This window comes from Taudactylus pleione, unplaced genomic scaffold, assembly GCF_031769625.1.
Source record: "Taudactylus pleione unplaced genomic scaffold, aTauple2 ptg000473l, whole genome shotgun sequence".
Taxonomy (NCBI): Eukaryota; Metazoa; Chordata; class Amphibia; order Anura; family Myobatrachidae; genus Taudactylus; species Taudactylus pleione.
This window is the reverse complement of record NW_028284875.1, coordinates 9490261-9515410: the sequence shown is the minus strand read 5'-3', so window position 1 is coordinate 9515410 and position 25150 is coordinate 9490261. Positions and strand designations below refer to the sequence as shown.

The 25150-nt window shown below is 43.2% G+C and overlaps 1 protein-coding gene across 4 annotated transcripts in view; it reads right to left on the bottom strand.

The window, feature by feature from the left end:
- Positions 1-1367: 1367 nt before the first annotated feature.
- The window catches only part of IPCEF1 (interaction protein for cytohesin exchange factors 1), a 231360-nt gene continuing 207577 nt past the window's right edge, over positions 1368-25150 (bottom strand). For all 4 annotated transcript variants that reach the window (XM_088448973.1, XM_088448972.1, XM_088448975.1 and 1 more), the window contains 4 exons: positions 24988-25046; positions 17906-18227; positions 14771-14952; positions 1368-4289 (listed from right to left, as the gene is read on the bottom strand). In XM_088448973.1, coding sequence (XP_088305099.1) covers positions 4089-4289; positions 14771-14952; positions 17906-18227; positions 24988-25046 — 764 coding nt within the window. In that variant the 3' untranslated portion in view covers positions 1368-4088. The remainder of the gene's footprint in view (positions 4290-14770; positions 14953-17905; positions 18228-24987; positions 25047-25150) is intronic.

Genomic DNA, 25150 nt, shown 5'->3' with positions numbered 1-25150 from the left:
TTCAAAGGCAGAATAGCCATCTGAACTGAGAAGACCCGAAAAGGGCCAGGTCTGTATTTTTTGCTGCCACTCCCCGTTACCGCACCCAGACGGTCCCTGACTGTCAATCACTTTGCGAATGAATACTCACTACGAGCGGCTTTGCAAAGGTACCTTGGTGTGTGCACAGTGCGACCGTGACACATACGCAGGCGACCAAATATTGCTCAACTGCACAAATATCGGAATAGTGAATACAGTATCTCTGAATCAGGCCCATTATTATAATGTAAATAACGACCCAGCATATACCTATGTCTATCTCTAATACAGATTACTCACTCCATAATCTCAAACATGTTTTAACACCCCCTGGAATGAAGTTGAGGTGAAAATGCTACTGCCATAAAATCTTAACGAAAATTCTGGCCAAATGACTGCAGCACATCTTCCCTGCTTTGTCACTTCCAAACAGCAGGACTTGGTACAATAGGTACTTGGTGAAGAGTGTACAGCAATTGTGACAATCATGGCTTCAACTCAAAACGCATCATCATTGAGCCCAATTTGCTGTCTCTGTGCAGAATATGCCTTCGATATAGTTTTATGTGCCCACCGACAGCACATGTGCCCACCTACAGTACATTTTAGAACGCAGGTCATTGTGTCAGATCTTTGCACATTTCATTCTATATATCTATACATCCAATGTCTCTTACCCTAATAAGTTCTTGATCTTTTTCTTCCATTTTATCATCAAGGAGACATTCAGGATAACCCATTGTTGATATCCTCATGGGCTGTGCTGAACCATATACACAAAACACACACTCTGAATAGTCATCTTTCATAGCTTATGCCACTTCTTGGTAATCAGTGGGCTGCCCAGGGGCTCACATATAAGGTTTGACCACTTTTGACCTGCTTCTGTCCCAAGCAATGCATTAAGCTCTGCATTATATATGCCTATAGCCTATAGGATATCTGAAATCTGCTGAATAGTGTATTTTGCATGTTTTTTGCACCCATTGCTATGCAGAGTTTACACATTTCAATCTCATCTCCCCCTATGACTGGAGAGGTGAAATTGGGCTATAAGGGTTATATCTACTAAAGTTGAGTTGTTGCCCATAGCAACCAATAAGATTCTACTCCTCATTTATCTAGCACCTTCTAGAAGATAATTGCTATGGGCAACAACTCCGTACTTTAGTAAATATACCCCTGAGAGTGCATTTTCACATAGGCAAAGTTCAGCAAAGGCGTGTCAATGGATAGAAATAAAGCACAATAAAGTTGTATTAAAACTGAATTTGAGTTCGCCAAAAGTAGATAACATTTAATGTATATTTGCAAAGTACATCATTTGCATATTTACTAAAGTGCAGTGATATAAATTGTGTAATTTAATATAACAATAATTCAAATGAAATAATAAATAAAAGACAATTGGAAAACAAATTAACTTGAAATAAAAGTTACATCACAATGTTCTATTAAATTTGTTATTGGCTATACGAAGCTGGAATAAAACACTGTTAATAGTGCCGAGTTACATATTTCTATGAGTATCATTTAACTACTGGTAATTAAATGCATCTGCTAGTTCCATAGTACTATTGTGTGACATGCAAGACACAAATAATTAGAATGCACACCAATGCACTTTGGAGCCCTGCACAGTGTACTGTCCTGTGTAACCAGGTTAATGTGTATATACATATGAGGTCTTGTATTGTGCTCTGCAAACACATTCATCTCTCCACTTTCATACATCTGTCAATGGATTGGATTGCTGTCAGATAACCCTGTAATTGTGTAGTAACACACATCTCTAGACTTGAACTGTTAACGGACAATTAAAGCTGGGTACAGACTATACGATATGTGTACTCAGCGATACAACGGGCGACCCCACCCCCTTTGCCAACAAGCCGACATATTGGGCTGCCGGCACACATTAAACAATCCGATGCCTGACATGTCTGCCCCTGCCGCATCCCGCAGCATGGGTTTTGGGTCGCATAGTCAGGTTCAGCTGCATGTAGGGAAGACCTGATGACCTAACGACCAATTGGGAGCGCACAACAGCCGACATAGTGGGTATACACTAGATGATTTTGACGATATGTTGTTCCGTTGGAATCGGGCATATCATCTGAGATATTGTATTGTGTGTACCAGGCTTAAGCATTTTTGATAATGATGTCCCTTATGAACAGCAACAGAAGAGCACCCCCCAGAGTTCCCAAAGCAGATAGTTTGCTGAGCCCCACACTATGTGCCGGAGAAGTAAAAGTACATCATCTTTGAGGTGTCCTTGTTGTCTTTGCGGTGTTGTTGCAGAGAGTATGATCATGATTTCAAGTGAGCCAGCATTTTCCCCATATCTATTTGATGTATATGGTTTGCGAATGTATTTAACAAACTTTCTGCAAAATTCGAGATGACCTTTAAAGGGAGAATACGGCTGATTTACTAACATTTCATTTAGGTGCAAAACTTGCTAAACAGCCAACTGGACACTTTTTTTAATTGTTTAACTTGAACTAGACAGTTAAAGCTAATTGTTGATTAGTTGCTGTGGTTCAGTGCAAATCTTGTACCTACAGTAAATGCAATTTTAGTAAATTAGTTGTAATATGTAGTTGGCTGAGGATATACAACTTATAAGTAGTTAACACAAAACATTTTTCCACTTCTGTGTTTTGGAATAAACATGTACTCAGTGATTAATTTTCCAGTTAACCCATTATAACCATGTCAATGGATTCCTCAGATGCTATAAGTGGTCTATTCTTTTCTTGTACAGGGCTTCTCAAACTCTCTTTTTACCATGTACCCCATATTGTGTATCAGTTTATCTCAGATACCCCATAAAATATGTACATTTAATCCAGTTATACCTTAATGTATATAAATGTTCACCAAATAACAATTTACCTATGTAAACTTTAAAAGACATCTTGTTTAAGTGTTTTTTGAATATGTTCACTTATAAATTATACTTGTATTTTGAGTTTGATGCAAATGGTGGAAGTACTGCTTGAATCAGTCTGAAGTTCCCCTGGGAGTAAATGTATTGCAGGTTGGGAAACCCTGTACTACAGTAGTTGACTTTTATACAGGTCTAAAAGGTACAGGTGGCAAACATTTGTTATGAACAAACAGTGCTATCAATCTCCAGACACTTATAATGTCCATTGTGTTGGTTTCACATAACTGCATCACTTTCCATCTGTTAAAAAAAGTGAGCATTGTAGTTACCAATACAGACTGAGCCAAATCACGGTATGGCAGGGTGCATTGGATCACGCTATATGTCCCAAAGAAAAGCACCTCATCTGTGTTCTATTTTGGACTGCCAGTCATACAATAAATGTAGAGAAAGTTAGAGGAAACCTTGAATACAAGTGTTTTACATATAAGAGACAATTAACAACAGTGAGGTTATATACATGCTATTTCATTGCATAAGAAAATGATATGGTATTCGCTAGTAGAGGAGATACAGTGCTGACCTTTGTGGAAACTGCACTATTAGTAAGCATGCGCAATTGTTGGAAAATTACCAGATTATTCATTTGTAAATGTTCTTGTTCCAAGTGAATTTCAGAATTCATGTTATTTGACGTGTAATGTTCAGGATCCAAAGAAGTGAGTGGAATACATTTATTATTGAGCAGCCACATCTGTGAGGATATTTTATGTCTGTAAGAAATTTGTCCAGGCTGCAGTATAACTATTTATATTCATGAATAAATTAAAATATATTTTATTAGTATGTCCACTTTAATGTATAACATTTGTAACAAGTAATTATAATGATTATATTACAGTACTGCAATGGAGTCTTTCCCTGTTGCAGGATATTTATCCGGTAGTCAGCATTCATCAGTATAATATCCATACTGAGAAGTTTGTGGTGCAAAGATCAGCCATTTCTTTGACAATATAAATACACAGTGGAGAAGCAAAACTGTCTGTGCTCCCATCTGCATCAGTAAGTGAATGAAGTATTTGGGAAAGAGAGACTGCACTCACAGTGTTTGATTATGTCACTCAAGTGAAACTAGATGCAGTCAAAACTTGGAAAACAATGTAAATCCTTAGGAACTGTTTATAATTGCAGATGTCTTTGTTTCGCTTGAAACTGGTGTGGTATTGCCAGGGCGGTCTTGGAAACAAGGTGGCGAGTATATATCCTGAAATAGCATTGTGTTGGAGTCCTTCCATTCTCTATATTTTGCACTAGTAACTTCTCCATTTTCCAGCAATAGGTTGATAATTGCCAGGTCATGTTCTTTACACTTGTAAAAGAAATAATAAATAAGTAAATAAATATATAGCTATTTTATTTGTAAACTTGTGGAACTTTCTTAATATACTTGAATAAAAAAAAACAGCAGTATTAAATCTGTTTCAAACATGTAGTTCTTTATTACATCTAGAGCCCTGAAAAGTTAATTATAAACAAATTATTGTACATCTGTAAATATGCATAACCATACGAGGGAAATAAATGACAAAAAAAATAAATCTATATTAACCCTTTAGTTGTAGATGACAAATGGGACTCGTCACGCACATGTACATAAACCAACATTACTTTTTAAAAAATAAAATAAAGCTTGAAAATGGTGTCAGAGGGACCCTATATCACCCCCAAACTTGCTGCTAGGAAGATGGGGGCACCCTCATTTCAAAGAAGTTAAGCCTCTTAATGCTCATTGTCTGGTGATCAGCTGTGATCGCCAGACAATGTTACCTTGAGCTATGGAAAAAATATATTTTCCGTATATGGGTGGGATAGCACTAAAGTGCCCTCTTACACCCAGATTTTTACCTGTAACTAATTAGTCTCCTCTTTCAAACGATGTGCCAAAGACAGTGTTTCCCAACCCTGGTCCTCAAGGAACACTAACAGTCCAGGTTTTAGTAATATCCATGCTTGAACACAGATGGTTAAATTTAAAATAACTGAGCACTGATGTACTAATTAAGACTCCTGTTCTCAAGTATGGCTATCCTTAAACCCTGGACTGTTAGTGTGCCTTTAGGACCGTGGTTGGGAAACCCTGCCCCAAGTTATAGAAATAATAAGGTAGACCAATAAGACCTACCATTTTTTAAAATAGAAAACCTTTCACATTAAAGAGCTGTATCCGTTGGGAGCAAAGCAAAAAAACAAGTATTTTTACTCTGCAGTTTTGAGATTGAACACGACTCTCGAGGGCCAGTGCTAGAGTGGAATATTTGAATTTTAGAGTAGTAAATCAGTAATTGTTGTTGAAAGTGGAGTGCGCTACTGTGCAGACTCCATAGTCTTCCAGGGAGGTTTAATTCCCTGTTTCAAGATGGCCGCCGACCTAAGTACTGCACATGCAAATCGCTATCTTGTCATTGGGTTAAAGCGCCATAGTGGGAGACAGTGAGACCTGATTACCTGCATCCAAACGCATTCCATATATCCTGCACCACAATCCGCAAGCTGCATACACTCACCGACTGGTAAGCTGTGTGACACCCCACTCCGCTCCATGACCAGAATGTGTATAACAGTGAGTATAGCTGTAAAGGGTGTAACACCAAAAACCACTCCACTGGTTAAGTAACTGGGCTATACGTAGATGTAAGGCATCTGCTGGTGTGTACAGAAACTCTGCTATATCCACAAGCCTGTACACACATATTTCCAACAGTTTATGGGTCCAGACGCACAAGTCACAAATACATAAGCCCCAAGCTACTAGAACATCCAGAGCAGTACACAGACTCCATCTTAGGCACATGCACAGCAGAGACTGCCATAGAACCCATAGTGAATACCACACAGAGTGTTTCCAGCACAGTGTGAGAGCAGAGAGGCTGATTAAAGCACAAATTATGTCTGTGAGCATGCATACAGGAGCTGCACCCATAATGGGGTTTATCAAGCTAAAGGGTGCAGAGAATTATACAACATGGAAGTTTGCTATGGAAATGCATCGAAAGCACGAAAGACTGTGGAAAGTGACAGTAAAGATGTGTCCTCATACATCTAGCCTCAATACGCCACACAGTGCGACTCGCCTGGTGTGAGTTAGATGCCAGGACCCTTGCTACTCTGTCCCTTGCTATATTCTCTGTGCAACTGTGGGTGTATCTGCATGTGAAATACTAAGTTACAGTGTCAGTGTCACAAAATATAGGCATGCCACATATAGGACCGGATTCAATTAGACGCGAAAAGCCGCAATCCGTGATAAAGTTTAGCCAATTGACGCTTTTCGCATGTTTACGTCTTATCTCCAAATTCAATTCTAGAACGTTTTCGCCTAAGTGGAAAGCTGAAAAGTTTCTCCAGTGAATGGCAGGCGGAAAAAAGTGCAAAATCTCTACTTTGGGGTGCAAATGTGGGGAATTGATTCCCAAATGACTAATCAGCCAAAAAAAGATGGCATTTTGGGTCGAAAATTAAAAAAAGTGGAGGGACAGGGGGCATGGCCTGGCTGTTGAGCGGGATGGTGGCATCCTGAGCGAGCTCCTGCAGAGAAGCCTGTTCATATGCCCCTTTCACCTTCAGAGAGGGGCTTTGCTTAGTCGGGACCCACTGGTGGCTGACTATTAGCCCTCGCAGACCCAAGTGCGGAGGCTTTGGAGACGGAGGTGTCTCCTCCCTGACCCCCGGAGCCCAGAGGCCTAGTTGGCGCCTGAAGCCGCGGCCTGGATTTGGGTCCGCTGCCTGCCGGGACTGACGCTGCATCGTGGAGCCACGGGGTGAGCTGCTTCGTTAGCCCCGCAGCCCCAGCTATCACCAAGGCCCCCGGAGACCCTGTGTACCTGCTGGCCAGTGCGGCTGACTGCCGGGGAGCGGTGGTGTCGGAGGGCGTGACAGCCGATGTGGCTCTTCTCCTGCTGCCGCACCCGAACGCCGAAGCAGCGACTACTGCACGGAGGGGGTACCTGAGGGAAACAGACGGATCTCGCTGGGACGCTTCTCCACGTGCTGCCGATCTGGAGTCTGGTGCCCGCGGTTGGGGGTGAGTGCCTGGAACACTTCTACAGTGGCCTGCTACATTTGAGTCTCCACAGTCCCTGTGGACAACTCCCGTCTTTGGAGCCTGGCGGTTGGACCTGTGAGCCCCTGTGTCCATTTGTGTCCATTTGTCAAGCTTGTTATGCCCTTTGCTTGCCCAGGATAGTGGCTGTAACATTAACTCAGCCAGCTTGTTGTTCGGGAGTCTGATGGTGCATAGGGGACCCTCCCCTTTTGCTTGGTCATCTTCTCTGTAGGGGCTGTTCAGCATTAGACTGAGCCCAGTACCTGTGTGTTAACCCATCCCTACAAGCGGATAATATTCTAATAGATACTTACCAGAGTCCACTGTGTTGACGATGTGAAGATACCTATCTAAAGAATGTTGCACCTCCACGGGTAATGCCCTGCCTACCCATGCAGTAATCTCCTGAGTCGCTTTCCCCAAAACATCACTCTGGTCCTTTTCAAAGCAAGATTTTACATATTTCTCCGACTATGCCGTCAAAGAAAACAAGACAACAAAAACTTCCAGCACCAATCCGCTTTCCTACTGCCCCTATATCTAAAGTCGGACAGATACCTTCCCCAACATCTGGAGCGTCATCTATGTCCACTTCATGGGATTCGATTTCACCTGCTGACCTGGGACTAGACCTGGATGTTAATGCACCGCTAACTACACAGGCAATGTTCCAGGTTTTCGCTGCATTTCGGTCTGACGTGTTAAAGGGAGTGGATACTTCCATTCAATCTATCCGAGCTGATATTCTGGGGCTGGGAAAGCGTACAGACCATATAGAGGTGAAGATGCAGGAATTGGTCTCATCTCATAATGAGCTCCTCTCAGCCCACGCAGAACTCCAATCAGAGGTTTCATCTATGAGAGATAAAATGGCGGATATGGAAGATCGCTCACGAAGAAACAATCTGAAGATTCGCGGTGTCCCAGATTCTGTATCTAATGCAGAGCTACCAGATTACGTTTCAAAGTTGTTTCTTAAATTGGTGCCTACGGCTTCTCAACAAGACTTGTTAATTGATTGGGTACATCGCCTTCCCAAACCGAGATCAGGAGCTGGAAATTACCTGCGAGACACTTTATTGCGTGTCCATTTCTTTCATTTCAAAGAGCAAATCATGCGCGCTGCACGTCAAGCGGAGGGCACAGACACCTTGGGGGGCCTTCAAATCTTTCCTGATCTGTCTGCGGCTACTCTGTCCAAAAGGCGCTCTTTCCAGTCCATTGCTACAGCTCTAAGAGATAATGACATCACGTATCGTTGGGGGTTTCCTGTAAAGCTTCTGGTCAGCTACGAGGCTTCCTCATACGTAATCTCTACTGTGGAATCTGGAATTAAGCTTCTGGCAGAATGGGACATCCCAGTGTCTACTCGTGCTTCTGGCTCCAGCGTTCAAGTAAGTCAAGACTGGTCTAAAGCTACGTGAGATTACTACATATATACAGCTATTGTGTTATCTCTGTTATATTCTGGTCAGCCCTGTTTTATAGATAGGACCGGAGATATTAGATTACATATTTTACATGAGATAGTCATTTCTTATGTATGTTCTATCATGTTTTTATTGTCTGATTGCACCAAATTGAATAACAAAAATCTGCATTTTTGTATTTCTGTTAGTTTAAGGGCCTTATTTACTAATAAGAAATAAGAGGGGGGAACCCTTAGGGTTTCCATCCTTCCTACTATTGCACAAAGTCTTAATTTGAGACCCTTTTCTAGTACATCTATAATCAAATAAGCATGTTTAATGCATATTGTTTTTGTTACTGTGTGTAATTCAGATTCCGAAAATTTCTATAGTATTACTATTATTATTGTTGTTTTGTGGGTTTAGCGACTCCACGTTTATACTGTTAGTAAAGTGGACGAGTTTATGTTAGTTTATGCTTGGATTTAGCTAAACGTGCATATCTGACATCTACAGAGACTTGAATAGTCCTTACGCACTCTGTATTGGTGAGCGTTTTATTTTAGCTTTATTCCTATATCTATATAGTCCACCTGTCTTTGCATTTGGTTACCAATATACTGCATGGGGGGCTTATGGCTTTTGCCCTAGGCCACGTTCCTCCATGTTCTTAGATTTGCCTTTTTTTTCCTATACGGCAAACACTCTAACCCTAATTTTTTGGGTTATCTCAGTTTTCCCTATGTGTTCCTTTTCTGTGTGTTCAGGTTTATTTTGTATTTTGGGTACCATAGTGCATATTACTCTATCTCCGCTAGAACCTTGGGTATTTTTGTCAATCTAACGTCTCTTATTTATGGTCTATAGATTATGGTCCAATTTTTTTCTTTAAATGTACATGGTTTGAACTCCCCTAACAAGCGCAGGCTTGCTTTGTCCACCTTCCATAGACACAGGGCTAAAGTTGTAGCACTACAAGAGACTCATTTTTCATCTGCGGCCCCACCAATTTTGAGAGACGCGAGATATAATGTTGCATATTATGCGAACGGTCCACTCAAATAGAATGGTGTAGCTGTGCTGTTCCATAACTCAGTGTCTTTCACTTTATCTAGAAAGGTAGATGATAAGAACGGCCGGTATTTGATATTAGTAGGTCAGCTAGATGGTAAAGAGGTTACATTAGTTTCCCTCTATGCCCCTAATACTCTTCAAATCCCGTTTCTCAGACGAATGTTTGAGGAAGTCTATCAGATTAGACGTGGTCATACGATTATAATGGGTGATTTTAACTTAGTCCCTGATAGTCGAATAGACAAATCATCAGTTAATGTTTCCGGAGTTAACAATAGCGTTGCCGATACATCAGCTCTGCTGCGGAAGCTCTTGGCGGAATTCGATCTATACCACGTGTGGCGGGTTCATTCGCCTAATGTGAAAGACTATACGTTTTTCTCACATGTACATAATACTTATTCACGTATCGATCTGATTCTTTTAGACAAACATCTACTACAACATACTCGACAATCTAGTATTAAGCCTATAGTTTGGTCTGACCATGCTGCGGTAACGTGGACTTGGGATGGCCATAACACAAGATTTCCCTCTAGACCATGGCGTTTACCAGATCACTTACTATCTTCCCCTGAAAGTGTTAAACCGTTAACAGAGGCCCTGGAATCCTATTTAATAAATAATGATCCACAGGACACCTCTAGCACAACACACTGGTGCGCCCTCAAAGCTGTCCTTAGAGGAGTAGCCATTCAAACAAGTTCTCGACTTAAGAGACAATATCTACTCAAACAATCCGAATTGGAATTACGCTTAGCCCAGGTTGAATCTCTAAATAGTGCCCATCCTTCTCGTACTCTTAAGAGAGAACTAGTGTCTATTCGAAACCAACTCCAGAAATTATTTTTGGCTCGTATGAAATCATCCCTAATTAAACTTCAGCAAAAGTTCTATAATTCAGGGAATAAGGTAGGCAAGTTTTTAGCTCGTAAACTGCGTAAACGTCAGACCAGAAATAGGATTGAATATTTAATCACACCCAATAATAAGAAACTACTTAACCCCGCTGAGATTGCAAACGCCTTTGCTGAGTATTATGCGGCACTATATAATCTTCATACTGACATCACTATACCACAGCCATCTGGCGTTTCTATTTCTACCTTTTTAAGAGACATTACTTTTCCTCAGTTAGGAGAGGATGCTTTGGCTGTTTTGAATGCACCTTGGACTGAACAAGAAACTTTGAGTGTGATCAAGGCATTGCCTTTGGGGAAGTCCCCTGGTCCGGACAGGTTTACTAACCCATTCTATAAACACTTTGCTAATTCGCTTTCTCCCATACTTACCTCCTTATTTAATTTTGTCTCCGGTCAGGGTAGCTTTCCAACAGAGATGTTGGAAGCTCAAATTATCACCTTACCTAAACCAGGTAAACCACCTTCCTCCTGCCCGAATTTTCGCCCAATAGCCCTACTTAATTCAGACATCAAAATTTATGCCAAGATGGTAGCCAGTCGGTTGGCCCCTTTTATCCCTCTTTTGATTCATCCGGACGTGGTCGGCTTCGTCGGCGGCAGACAAGCATCAGATAACACTCGCAGAGTATTTGATTTGGTGGAGCTGATGTTGAGGCAACGCAAAGAGTTCATTCTTCTTTCTCTCGACGCCGAGAAGGCGTTTGATCGCCTTCACTGGCTGTTCCTCTACGAATCACTAATCCATTTTGGTTTTCAGGGTGCTATTTTAGAGTCTATCAAGGCACTCTATAGTAATCCCACAGCTAGAGTGCTCAGTAATGGCTTTCTTTCTTCCCCATTTAATATTAGAAACGGTACAAGACAGGGGTGTCCTCTATCCCCACTTATGTATGTTTTAGCCATTGAACCATTAGCTTCAGCAATTAGAAATTCCCCTTCATTTCCTGGAGTGACAGTCGGTTCAACTTCACATAAATTATGTTTATTTGCAGACGATATTCTTTTGTTTGTAACTAACCCTGTTGCTTGGTTGACAACCCTCCATGATATTCTAGACAAATTTAAACACCACCAAGACTGAAGCCCTACCTTTTAACATACCTGATTGTGTTTTGTCACGTCTACAAGCTCAATACAGGTATAATTGGAAAACGGATTATCTTCTCTATCTAGGAATTAATATCTCGAACAGACTAGATAACTTTGCTAAGATAAATTTTGATCCTACAATAAAACATATTGCCGAACTGTTACATAACTGGTTGGGTTTCGAGGTTTCCTGGCTGGGTCGCCTTGCAGCATTTAAAATGATGATTTTGCCAAAGTTAATGTATCTATTTCGCACCATTCCCTTTTTGGTTCCGAAACACTTTCTCATTAAGGCCCGTAAACTAATTGTGTCTTATATTTGGAAAGGTAAAACTCCACGGCTAGCTTACCAGCGCTTGACCAAACCTAAAATCCTGGGGGGGATTACAAATCCCAGACCTAGAGTTATATCAGTCAGCGTGTTTAGTTTCACAAATTAGTAGTTTCTTCCTCCTAACACTAAACCCTGGGTTGACCTAGAAAGGGCACTATTGAAAGAGTATCCCTTGGGGGACTTAATTTGGACACCCAAACAAATGCGTCCCCGTTCGAATAATACCCCTAGGGCCATATTAGACTCTCTCAAAAGCTGGAACGACATGATATTTCAATCTAAATGTATCATATTACCGGCTAAATCTTTATCTTTAGCCGCTATAGCACGCTTAATCCCTAATCTATCGGTGGCGATCTGGCGTTCATGTGGGATTGAAACTATCGCTAACATTTTGGGTTCTTCCTCTCTAATCCCGTTTTCTCAAATCCAATCCCAATTTCAGCTACCTTCTGGAGAGTTTATCTCCTATCTTCGAATTCAGCACTGGGTGGCTAATATAATAAAGCTGTGTGGTTCCTTGGAGTTGCCTTCGGCTGATATCTTGGCTAAATTAAAAAAGGGTAATTCTAAAGGTACTATTGGTTTTTGGTACTCCATGTGTCTTGAGGCTTGCCCCCCAGTTAAATTTAAGTCCCAAGAGCAATGGGGAGTCTGATCTTCAGGAGTCTTATACTCCCCAGCAATGGGAATCTATTTTCACTACTGCCCACAAATTGTCCAAATGTTATAATCATTTAGAATTACAGTATAAAATACTCCATAGGCTCTATTTCACTCCAGCCAAATTACACGTAATCTGGCCAAAGCAATCAAAATATTGCTGGAGGTGTAATACAAATGTTGGAGATATATTTCATATTTTTGGGAGTTGTTCGCATATTCAGGTTTTCTGGAAAGATTTATTTGATTTGACTTCCAAGGTATTAAAAGTGAATATCCTGCCATCCCCCTCTTTGGCGTTATTGCACGTTTATCCTGTAGGCATGGCCAAAACTGACTGTTACTTAGTGGGGCATGTTCTCCTAGCAGCCAAAACAGCAATACCACAATTATGGAAATCATCTTCTCTTCCCTCTATTCATAAAATTATGCATAAGGTACAATTCGCATTTTTGATGGAGACTGTAGACGTTGCATATTCCACGTCTGCTGTTTCGCCACTGAGGTTATGGTGTAAATGGCAGGAATTTGTATCTGTTGGCGAAGGTGCAGACCTTATGCTTGGAGATATACCTTCTGTATGAAAATATATGGGGTATTGGTCTTTACTGGGATTTAGGCATTTTGATTATTACATATTTTATTTGTACTGTATATTTTTGTGAACTGTGGTACCTTTTATTTTATTTTCTTTTTCTTTTCTTCTCTTTTTTATTTTTATTTTGGTATTGTATTATATTTATCTTTTTTCCCCTTGTTCTATTTTCTTTTTATATTGCTTACTTAGTTTATGTCATTTATCTGCAACCATTATAATTGTAAGTAATGTGTTTTTACTAGTGTTTTTATTTTATTTTACTTTACTATTTTTGTATTTGTGTTTTTCTTGTTGAAAAATCAATAAAAATTTATTGGAAAAAAAAAAAGTGGAGGGACAAGGATAATAACAACTAGCAAAATATTTTTTTTGGGGGGCTGATTGGTTGGGCCAGGTGTTGTTAGGATTGCAGGTGCATGCGGAAGGTGGATTTTTCACTTGTTTACAAAGTGCACTTAGAGACACAAAAATATGCTAGCACCCATTTTCAAGTACCCCAAATTTGACTGGACTATTATTTAAAACAAAAAAAAACCTTTTATATCATTCTTCACCACTTTTACAAAAAAGCTTTTAACACAACTTGAGGACACAAAAGTACATTTATTAGGTCTAATAGTACACATCTGTAATTATTTCCAGTGTCAGTGCATCTTATTTTGGGGTACAGACCGGTTCCCCCATTCTATTCAGTACTTTCCGCCTGTTATGCATTTGTCTATTTGCATTTTCACCTGTTCTGTAATTGAATATGGTGAAATGCAGGGACTCGCATACCGCGAATTCACGTCCCAAACAGGCAAATGCGGCGGGAAGTCCAACAGGTGAAAAGTCCGGGACTTTTCGGGCTAAATGAATATGGGCCATAATTTTAATCAGCATAAGCTGCATGTGTGTCTTATTCACATCACTTTGATGCATTTTAAGGGATAAGGTTGCACAAAAAGATGCTTGGCGCTACCGAGTCATGCCGTGGCACAACTAGGAGGGCTGTTTAACGCACAAAGGAGGCTAGATGTATGTGGACACATCTGTATCGTTTGAGAGAGGTCTCCCTTCTTTCAAAAGACTGTGCCAACATGTGTATTTTATGCTCATATCATTGGTGCCCTCCCCATCTATGGAAATCTGACGTAATGTCAGGTAACATTGTGTGGGTACCTCTGAATTTTATGGAAGTCAGGTTAAGAGAGATATTCCCCCATGCCTGGACTCTTTGAATTTTAGTAGCACATTTTACCTGGTGATCACACTGATCACTTGGAAATAACTTTTATAGGGGTATCTAGTTAAAAGGAGGGAACTCCATCTTTCCAGGTGCCAGAGTAGGAAGGATGGCAGACAAGTCTCACGATCATACTTTCCATTGATTTTTTTTTCCACTAAAGTGACATGAAGACATCAGTACCAGTAACCCGGCTCTCAACTGGAGATCAGGACTGGCGAGGAGCAGGTAAGATTTTATTATCAGGTGCTGCATGCTGTGATCCCACTTGTCATCCAAAGCAAAAGGGTTAACACATTTAAATAATAAATAACATTTCATACTAGAGCTTAGTGACACATGTTTAACCAGTTTTATTTAGCATTGTAGTGCAATATATGTGTAGAGTATTTCAATATTATAAATTAACCCTGAGCTTCAAAATGACACTTACCTTCAATGTGCTATTCAAAGTCCGGATCTTGTGCAGTTTCTCATTTATGGATGGGTTTTTACTACGCTTGATAAAAGACTTTCTCAGGTCTCTTTTAGTAGAGGGACGCCGATCTCCAATGGGTGACAGACTCGCTTGCTCTAAAGATTTATATAATTTCTCCATTTCATCATCATCTTGTTCTTATAGAAATTATAGAAAGACAGAATATGGCATTTTACAATTTAAATAATACACCTGTGCAACTTTTTAGCTATTATGTCCAGACATAAGTGAGAAACACATCCATAAGAAAAATATACAAATACAATATTAAAGAATCTAAGACAGAGGTCTCAGCTGACCTTGATTGTACTTTATACATAGCAATGTTTTTAAATGCAATAGGCTTCCCACTTACAAGAAGATCTGTAAAATTGTGCTATTTTATTACATTTAACCATAAGATCATCAAAAGAAAGTATTTCAAATTCCAAAGGACAAAGGATACAAACTCATGTGCAGATGTACGTGGGCCCCCTTGCCCTGGAAGACATTGCACCAGTACGTTATGAGGTGCCAGTCTACACCGCATGGTGCCAGTGCCATTTTTATCTGTGTTTTTTCAGAATATTGCAATGCTGGAATACCTCTGAAAACAGCACTGGAGTGAATTTATTGGGTACAAGGATCAGTGGTGTCAGTTAGGTTGGTGTAACTAAGTGTATCATTGCAGACTCGATGCTCACAATGGGGTATGACCTTGTGTCCACAGTGCCACACCCCCTCGCGTATGACGTTTTGGGGATGTGATCGCGTGTCACGCCCTCTTCTCATCATACTGGGGGTTTGCAAAGCACTCACGGAGCTGTTGGACAGCCTCCACCCTCTCTCCCAGCCAGGGACGGACTGGGGCTGTATACTAGCCCTGGCACACCGCCCTGCACATCCGTGAAGAGTGGGGGTGGTAAATGTGAGGGGGTGTGCCGCGAGTCATGGGGGCTCGCCTCGCGGCATGCCCCTGTCTCTTTTCGGCCCAGCACAGTCGCTGCTGGCCCATACACGCCTCCACCCCTTCCGGCTTCATGAAATCTTAATGATTTCGAAGCCGTTGGGTGGAGGGCAGGGGTCTTTTCCTTCACCCCTCCTCGAGTCGGTCCTTAGGCCATCGGCCCTTCTGGCAAATGCCAGAAGTGCCTGATGGCCAGTCCAGCCCTGCTCCCAGCACAGTGTGGATGGTGCTCATCATTGCTCAATGATGGAGCCACAGTGACACTACCCTCGGATGGTGTCACCCAGTGTGGTCCACACCCCCTAGTGATGCCACTGTGCTGGGTTTGTGGTGTGGGCCCCCCCTTGACTCAGGAGCCCATGTGCACAGTACATCAAGGGCTATTTAAAGGTCCATGTGCCTCCTCCGTTTGGATACCCCTTCTACAGCCAGCATACATGCCAAATACACTCTGACATTGTACCAAAGTCAACTTTGCATGCACAGATGTAAGGAAAAATGGCACTGGCACCATTTCCCAGTAGTCAAAAACTAGCAGAGGGGAGCAGGATAACTCAATCCCCTAACTGTACCTGTAAACGCTTCTTAATATTCTCTGGAGTTTTTGGGAACTGTAACATCACAGGTGGAGATCAAAGGTAAGTATCACAGCCGTGGACAGAGCAATCAGCAGTCTCCCTGGTGTATCTGCCCGCCCCCAGACTCCTGTGTCAATTAGACAACTTGGCTAATGTGTATATGTGAGCGTCTACATGTGGTAGGGAATATAGATTGTAGGCTCCACTGAAGCAGGGACTGATATGAATGGACAAATAATAGGGGGGTTGTACTAAACTTGCGGAGTAAAACCCGCCAGAAATTGCATTGTTACTGATCGCTTATGTACTAACATATGTGCTCAGTACCGCAAAGAACAGCTGTTCCAATAAGAGCTGACCTTTGCGATCAGCGCTGCACCGTGGACTTAGGGGTGGCACGGCGGCTGCGGGGCATGCTGAGAGGGATCCAATCGGATCCCTCATACCAGCGCAATGCGGTAGAAGCCCATAGGTTTGCTGGCATCACCCTCCGCATCGGAGCCCTGGCGGCCAGCCAATGATATATATGAAAAAAGCGGTAAAACCCAAAAAACTGGGTTTTTACAGCATTTTCCATTTAGTACAACCAGACCATTATCTGTAAAGTGCTGTGGAATATGTGTATGCTATATGCAGTGGCGGATCCAGAGGGGGGGGGAGCGATCAGATCGCCCCCCGTACACAAATCACCGATTCACGGGCTCAGCCGGGCAGGCGGCTGCTGCCTGTCATCTACAGTGCAGGCGCGCAGGTTGCCATGGTGCAGCACCAGAGACTCTGGAGTCTGGCAGACAGAGCAGCAAGTGGGACTCTGTGTTTAAAAATCCCTGGACGCGCGCACACACATAGCAGCCAATCACCGCCGGCAGCATTCACCAACCAATCACAGCCGGCGGTGTCTCTCATCCAGTAGGTGTGGGCTGTTTGTTCCACCTGACTTCTGCGCTGTTCCCGGTGTCCTGCCTCCTAGAGTCTGCCCTCTGTCCACATAAGAGGCTGGCGAGGAGCAGAAAGTTAGAACATGCAGCCCTGAAGATAGAACTGCCGGGCAGATGGCAGGCGGCACCGCACAAGCTTCAAGCATGATCAGCTCCCTGCATACACCCATGAGGCAGCAAAGCCCCCCCCCCCCATTAGGACTAAATGATTTTGCTGGTGGCTGCTGTTTATTCAAAGGAGTATAAATTTGTGGGAAAAATTTATATATCCTTATTATATCCATCATGGGGAAGGGCCCGCGTGACAGCTGAGGACAGCGATGGGACTCCAGCCGGGCTGTGTCTACCTCCAGCCCCCTCACAGTAGATTTGCTACCAGGGGGTATATTTACTAAAGTTTCTGCTGGACATATGAGACTGGAGGAGCCTGCTTGTGGAGCATATTATTGTGAGGGTATCCGAGGGGAGTTAGTATTATTCTTAAACCGCCCCGCCCCCCAAAAGTAAAGTCTAGATCACAAATATGCCCATTTTTGGCCTCATGTATAACACTATTAGACCAAATTTCCATAATAGAAAAGAATGTATTTCAGTAACAAAACATTTTATAATTTATTTTTCTTCTTACCTTTAACCTTCATGTGCAATCCCCCTATATTCATAGATAATGAAGGCATATTGCTGTTTAATACGGTTTCGTCTTCTTTGGAGATATAACTTAGGGACCCAAACTCTGTTTTTAACATTTGAACATCTCCTTTTTGGTGATGGTTCTGTTCCACAAACAATTTTTCCAGCTCTGGTGCAGAGGAGCTGTTTGTGATATGATGGTGTGATAATTTGTCATGATATTCCATGATAGACAAGGAAGATCCAGAGTTCCGAGTTAGGGAGTTCCTACGTAGGGACTTTGTAAGTTCAGAAGAAACTGAAGATGAATCATCTATTATCTGTATGACATAAATAATAAACAGACAAATATTTATGTATTGAAATTTAAAAAAACTAATATCTCATTTTGAAGGTACACAGTCATCATGTCAACAGTCACTCTGTCGGACATGGTTCTAATGCAGCTTAAAGCCTTTTAACGGTGTGGGCATTATAACTTTACACATGCCACTTTACCAGCATATTTAAAGTTATAAGACCTGCACAGTGAAAATGCTTTCATTAGAACCATGTAGGGATACTGGTGTTGTGTCGGTCACTGTATCCATCCCCATTTTGGATATTCTGCTTGGCAACAAATTAACTCATAACAAAAAAGGTTTAGTATAAAATGTTACATGGTAATGAGGACGTCACTGTTGAAGGCACTCCAACTGTATTTCTATTTTCCCTTAAGATTTGTCTACTAAAATATTACTACGTATAATAATATGTTTATTATAGAATAGTTTACCTATTTTTATGAAAGTGTTACTAATACCAATGCCGAGATTCCTGGGTTTTTGCCGGGGCTCGGCCATACTACCCGTGTTTCACTTATGTCTGAAAGGCACCAACCTGGGAACACGTTCCCGGGTAGGTGCCCCTGCTATTGACCAGATTTTTTCCCGGGACGTAAGTCTGAATGTTGCAACCCAGGATTTTACTCCCTGTTCGCACCTAGAGACTTCTGGTTGGCCGTTCAAGGCTGCCTGGAGGGGGTAGGGCTGTCTGGAGGAGGCAGGAAAAAACTGTCAGCTCTGGATCTGGGGAGAGAATCAGTGGTTTCACAGCCATATAACAAGCGGTGAACACCAAGTACCCGATGGATTGGAAAGAGGGGTCCGGTCCGTGCTGCAGTGTGTAGAAGTAGCCCGTGCACACTAGTTACAGAGACGCTACCCATTATTTTGAGGCCTGATGGCTGGAGAAGGAGTGTGTATGAGTGTGACATGTGTGTGTATGACATGTATGTGTGTGTCTGAGCATCACATGAGAGCAGCCTGGTAGCCCTGGCCAGGGCCGGATTAAGGGGGGGAGGCGACAGGGGCGGATGTCCCTGGGCCCCCACACACAGAGGGCCCCCATACAGGGTCGGTGGGATCCTGCCGAGAACAAGTGCCAGCGGTACCTGTTCCAGGGAGGAGGGTGCTCTGCAGCTGTGGCCATTCTCCTGCATGCAGCAGCACAGTCAGTGCTGCTGCATCAGCTTGGGGCAGGGTGATAGTGTGGACGGTACATAAGTGCCGTCCGCACTACACAGCACAAACACACAACCCCCTACTGCTGTGGGTACTACTAGGGGCACTGCTGGGGGCATTGCACACTGGTGGGACCACTACTGAGGGACACAGCATAGAGGGGGATTACTACTAGGGGTACTCCTGGGGGGACTACTGTTGAGGGGGGACTACTATTGGGGGCACTGCTGGGACAGACTGCAACTGGGGGGCACGACTGGGATGGGCTCGACTGTGTGGCTTGAAGGGGCCCCCCGCAACTTAGTTTCCCTGGGGCCCCCACAAGCCTTAATCCGGCCCTGGCCCTGGCTGTTAGAATGCCAGGGCAGACCCAGTTTATTTCTGAATGGGGTCGACCCGAGAATTTCCTGGGTCTCAGGTGTAGTGTGAAATGGGTTCTCGAGCAAAAACCCGGGTCTGAGTAGGAAAAATCCTGGGTCGTATGTCTGAAAGTGGTATAAGTCAGCTTGTAGCACTCAAAATTTAGTATATTACCATTTATTTTTTTCAAATTAGAATTCATCAAATATATACTGTCTCCTATATAATGCGCAATTAAGCAAATAACATTTTTAAGGTTAGAGTGAATTTAAATAAGGCCCTGGTTACATAGACAAACAGTACACAGGGCCAGCGCTTCCATTAGATCACAGGTTATCAAACTCGGTCCTCAGGACCCCAAACAGTACATGTTTTCCAGTTCTCCTCACAGAATCACAAGTGCAATAATTACCTCCACCTGTGGATCTTTTAAAATGTGTCAGTGAGTAATGAATGCACCTGTGCACTGCTGGGTGACCTGACAAACATGGCCTGTGTGGGGTCCTAAAGACCATGATTGAGAACCACTGCATTAGATGAATGCAGGCGGTTACCTTGGATGCCACTTACATGAAGGAAAAGCAGCTGGTAGCTTCTTACATGTGAAGCTGTCAACTTTTTATCCTCCATGTCAGGTTTAGCTGGGAGTGTGGAGTTTAGCTGTAATGCCATAGTCAAGCACCACACTTCAAGTCTGAGGACAGAGGATAACGCCCTCACCTCCCTCCTGTTAAGGTAAGAAAGTGTGGAAGTGGGGACACAACACTGCAGGGGAAATTCCACTTTGGACATATTCGGAGGATTGTCAAATTTTTTATGGAATGAGATTGTATTACCCGACAAGGAGAGACCAACAGGCTGAAATCCCGACAGGCTGAGGCAAGTACTCTAACCCTCCCCTCCCCCCCCCCCCTAACCCTAACCTGCCTTTAGGGGTGCCTAACCTCCCCCCCAGTGCCTAACCCTAATCTCCCCCCCATAAGTGCCTAAACCTAACCCCCATAGCCATAGTAGCCTAGGAGCTACTGTCTTCATAATGGTGCATGTACAGCCTGAGACCCGCACATGGGTATTAGTGATACCAGATACCTGGAAGTAAAGTAATAGCATAAGCTAGCCTATAACTTCAGTGGTGTCACTAGGGGGGTGCGAGTGGGTGACACCAAAATGCCGGCTCCGCCTCAGTAACAGCTGCGTGCTGCATTGTAACATTGCAGCTCCCTGTCACTGAGAATGGGCCGGCAGTGTGGGGAGAATCTCTGAGGGCAGCCCAGCATCTCCGGGAGTGCCGGACATGCCCCCATAGTAAAGAAAACAGGGGCATGCTGTGAGGCCATGCCCCCTTCCCCGCGATTCCTCGTCACCTTTCCAGGTGGACTATTTGGCGCACTGGGTGTCCCCGACCCCAGTGATACCACTGTATAACTTCTTCTCTTTACCAGGATGGGCTCTTAATGGACCCTGTGTCCTGGCAAGAGATGTTTGGTAATATCCGTACTATTATTATTACTCATTACCATGATATGCAGCCACTGGCGTCACAAAAGGGGTGCGGGCTGCACCCGGGTGTCACCAGCCAAGAGGTGACACCAAAGTGCTGGCTCCCCCTCAGTGACAGGAACCATGTGCTGCATTACATGCAGCACTCGGCTCCTAGCACAGTGAGGGAGCCGGCACTTCACACAGGCTGGTCCACGGGGGCAGCCTGCACCTCCGGCACCCTCGGTTTTTTAAAAAACGGGAAATTCGGGCAGCGAGGCCACGCCCCACACATGAGGCCACGGTGAAGCCACACATGAGGCTTCACCGCGCAGAATACAGCCTCCCCGGCCCGGCCCGTACCGGGTGCAATGCGAGGTAGGGACGCCACTGTATGAGGCAATAAGGAATTATATCAAACTATTAAAAATGTGCCTAATTGTTAAATATTAACAGTAATTTATTTTGCCTGCCATATACTGTAAATGGTATTTTTTTTATTCTGAACAAAAGTGACACTTATTTCTAGATCTCCCTCACATATTTATTGTTTAAATAATGCTCTTACTTTTTATAGCAAAATCAATAACCACTTTCTATTAGGGGTGTGCACAGGCCACTTTTCGTGCTTTGTGTTTTGGTTTTGGATCTGGATCTTTCTTCGTGTTTTGGATCTGGATTGGTTTTGCCAAAACCACCCTTCCGTGTTTTGGGTTCTGGGTTTTGTGTTTTGGATCTGTATTTTTTTTTAAAAAAGCATAAAAACAGCTAAAATCACAGAATTTGTGGGTTTTTATGCTCCTATTCAATTATTAACCTCAATAACCTTCATTTCCACTCATTTCCAGTCTATTCTGAACACCTCACACCTCACAATATTGTTTTTATGGCCAAAAGGTTGCACCGAGGTAGCTGGATGACTATGCTAAGCGACACGAGTGGGCGGCACAAACACATGGCCCATCTAGGAATGACACTGCAGTGGCAGACAGGATGGCAGTTTGAAAAACTAGGCCCCAAACAGTACATACTGCAAAGAAAAAAAAGAGGTGCAAGATGGAATTGTCCTTGGGCCCTCCCACCCACCCTTATGGTTGTATAAATAGGACATGCACACTTTAACAAACCAATCATTTCAGCACCAGGGTCTGCCACATGACTGTGGCTGAAATGATTGGTTAGTTTGAGCCCCCACAAAACAAGCTGGCAATTAATGTGTCCCTGCACAAACTGGCTCTACGGAGGCAAGATGTCGTCTTCATCCTCCTCATCCACCGATTCCTTGGATAAAACAGGAAAAAGGGATTTAGGTGTCCCTGGACTGCTTACAGTCTTACCCAAAGTTTCTGAACTTGGCAGTAACTTTTTATGAATGCGCTGCAAGTGACGTATAAGGGAGGATGTTCCTAGGTGGTTAACGTCCCTACCCCTACTTATTTCACCTTTACATATGGTACATATGGCAAGACAGTTGTTGTCCGGATTTGGATAGAAGTATTGCCAGACCAAAGAGGTGGAATGTTTGGTCTTCTGTCCAGGCATGACCGTGATGGGCTTTTTCATCCCACGGACAACAACTGTCTCCCCCGGAGCCTGATTTAAACAAACCACATCACCATTAGAATCCTCCTCACCAACTTCCTCCTCAGCGCCAGCTACACCAGTATCCTCATCCTGTTGTACTTCAACAGTGACATCTTCAATTTGCATATCAGCAAGTGGACTGTGGGTGCTCCTTTCAGCACTTGCAGGGGGCGTGCAAATGGTGGATAGAGCCACCTCTTCCCGTCCAGTGCTGGGAAGGTCAGGCATCGCAACCGCCACCACACTTGGACTCTCCTTGGGGATTTGTGATATCTTCTTAGAACGCACAGTTCTTTGCCGTGCTTTTGCCAGCTTAACTCGTTTGATTGTTTTAGCGGGAGAAGGGCTTCCATCGTCATATGAAGCTGAACCACTAGTCATGAACATACTAGTCATACTACTATGACACACACTAGTCATAGGGAAAGACCTTAGCCGTTCCTTGCCACTCCGTGTCATAAAGGGCATATTGGCAAGTTTACGTTTCTCTTCAGATGATTTAAATGTTTTTTTTAAGGTCATTTTCCTGAACTTTGTCATTTGGGATTGTATGTGGCCTCTACTAAGACATTGGGCATCGGCCTTGGCAGACGACGTTGATGGCATTTTATCGTCTATATCATGACTAGTGGCAGCAGCTTCAGCACTAGGAGGAAGTGGTTCTTGATCTTTCCCTATTTTATTTTTATCGGAGAAAGTTTGGTCCTCCATTTATGTTATATTGATTTGATATATACGTGCGGCTAAGGCGCACACAAACACAGAAAATATTTTTTTATTTTTGCTGGAGAGTAGTGCACTATGTGGGTTACACCACCCTTTAAGAAATGAGCCAGCCGGCTCTTTACTTATGGGACACAGGCGCACGCTTGGCGCTGCTCCTTTGTTGATACACGTGCAGCCACAGTGCACACAATTCACAAACACAGAAAATATTTTTTTATTTTGTTTGGAGTGTACTTTGGGGGTTACAGCACCCTTTAACGGTCAAGCCAGCCAGCCCTTTACTTATGACACAGGCGCACGCTTGGCACTACTTTGTTGATGCACGTGCGGCTACTGTGCACACAATTCACAAACACAGAAAATATTTTTTTATTTTGTTTGGAGTGTACTTTGGGGGTTACAGCACCCTTTAACGGACAAGCCAGCCGGCCCTTTACTTATGGGACACAGGCGCACGCTTGGCGCTGCTCCTTTGTGAATTGTGCGCACTGTGGCTGCACGTGCATCAACAAACACAGAAAAAATATATATTTTTTTGCACTTGGGGGGAGCACCCCTGATGGACAGAGCAACCCCTGGACAACACTACAGCACCCCTTTAGGACTGGGACACTGCACAGGACTTTGGAGTGGACACAGCCCCTATGGACAACTGACTGCACAACACAGTCCAGCCAGCCCCTATGGACTTTGAAGGACTGGACACAGCCCCTATGGACAACAGCAGCACAGCGCAGCACAGCACAGCACAACACTACACTGCACTACACTACACTACACTACACAGCCCAGCCAGCCCTAACTCCCACCCTCCCTCTTCACTGTCCATAGCCGAGTGAGAAAATGGCGCCGACGCGGGTACCTTATATAGGATCCAAAACCCGCGAGACCCGGAAGGCGGGATGATGACGTTTTGCCTCGATTTCAGATCCGAGTCAGGCGGGAAAAGTCGAGCCTGACTCGGATCGGCCTCGGATCGGGGGGGCTCGGGGGGGTTTGGACTTTCTATTACTGTTACTCTGCATGACTGTTTGGGGTATATTTACTAATGTGCGGGTTTTTAGAAGTGGAGATGTTGCCCTAGGCAACCACTCAGATTCTGCTTATCATTTATCTATACCTTCAAGATAATAGCTAATATCTGATTGGTTGCGATGGACAACAACTCCACTTCTAAAAACCTGCACTTTAGCAGATATACCCCATAATCCACTATGAAAATATGACTTGTTCTCCCTATGCTTTCTACAAACTGGTAGATGTGTGTGCATACTGTACACCTAGGTTTTGAAAACATTTGTTTAAAAATGTTTCTGCCCTTTTATTTATGCAAGTAGATTATCTCACACATACTCAATGAACCGCAAATTCAGGCTGTTAAATTGCTATAACACAGCAAATAAATACATTTCTGTTTTGCAGTACTTACGAAGGAGGGAGGTCCTGTTATGATATCCTGTTCTTCGTGTTCACTTTCACTCCAGCAATCTGTGAGAGAAACAAGGAAAACATTTATGTGATATCCTATTAAAATAAGATTATTCTACAAACGGGCATAGAGGCTAATGCCATTTTGAATAAAGTTTATTTAA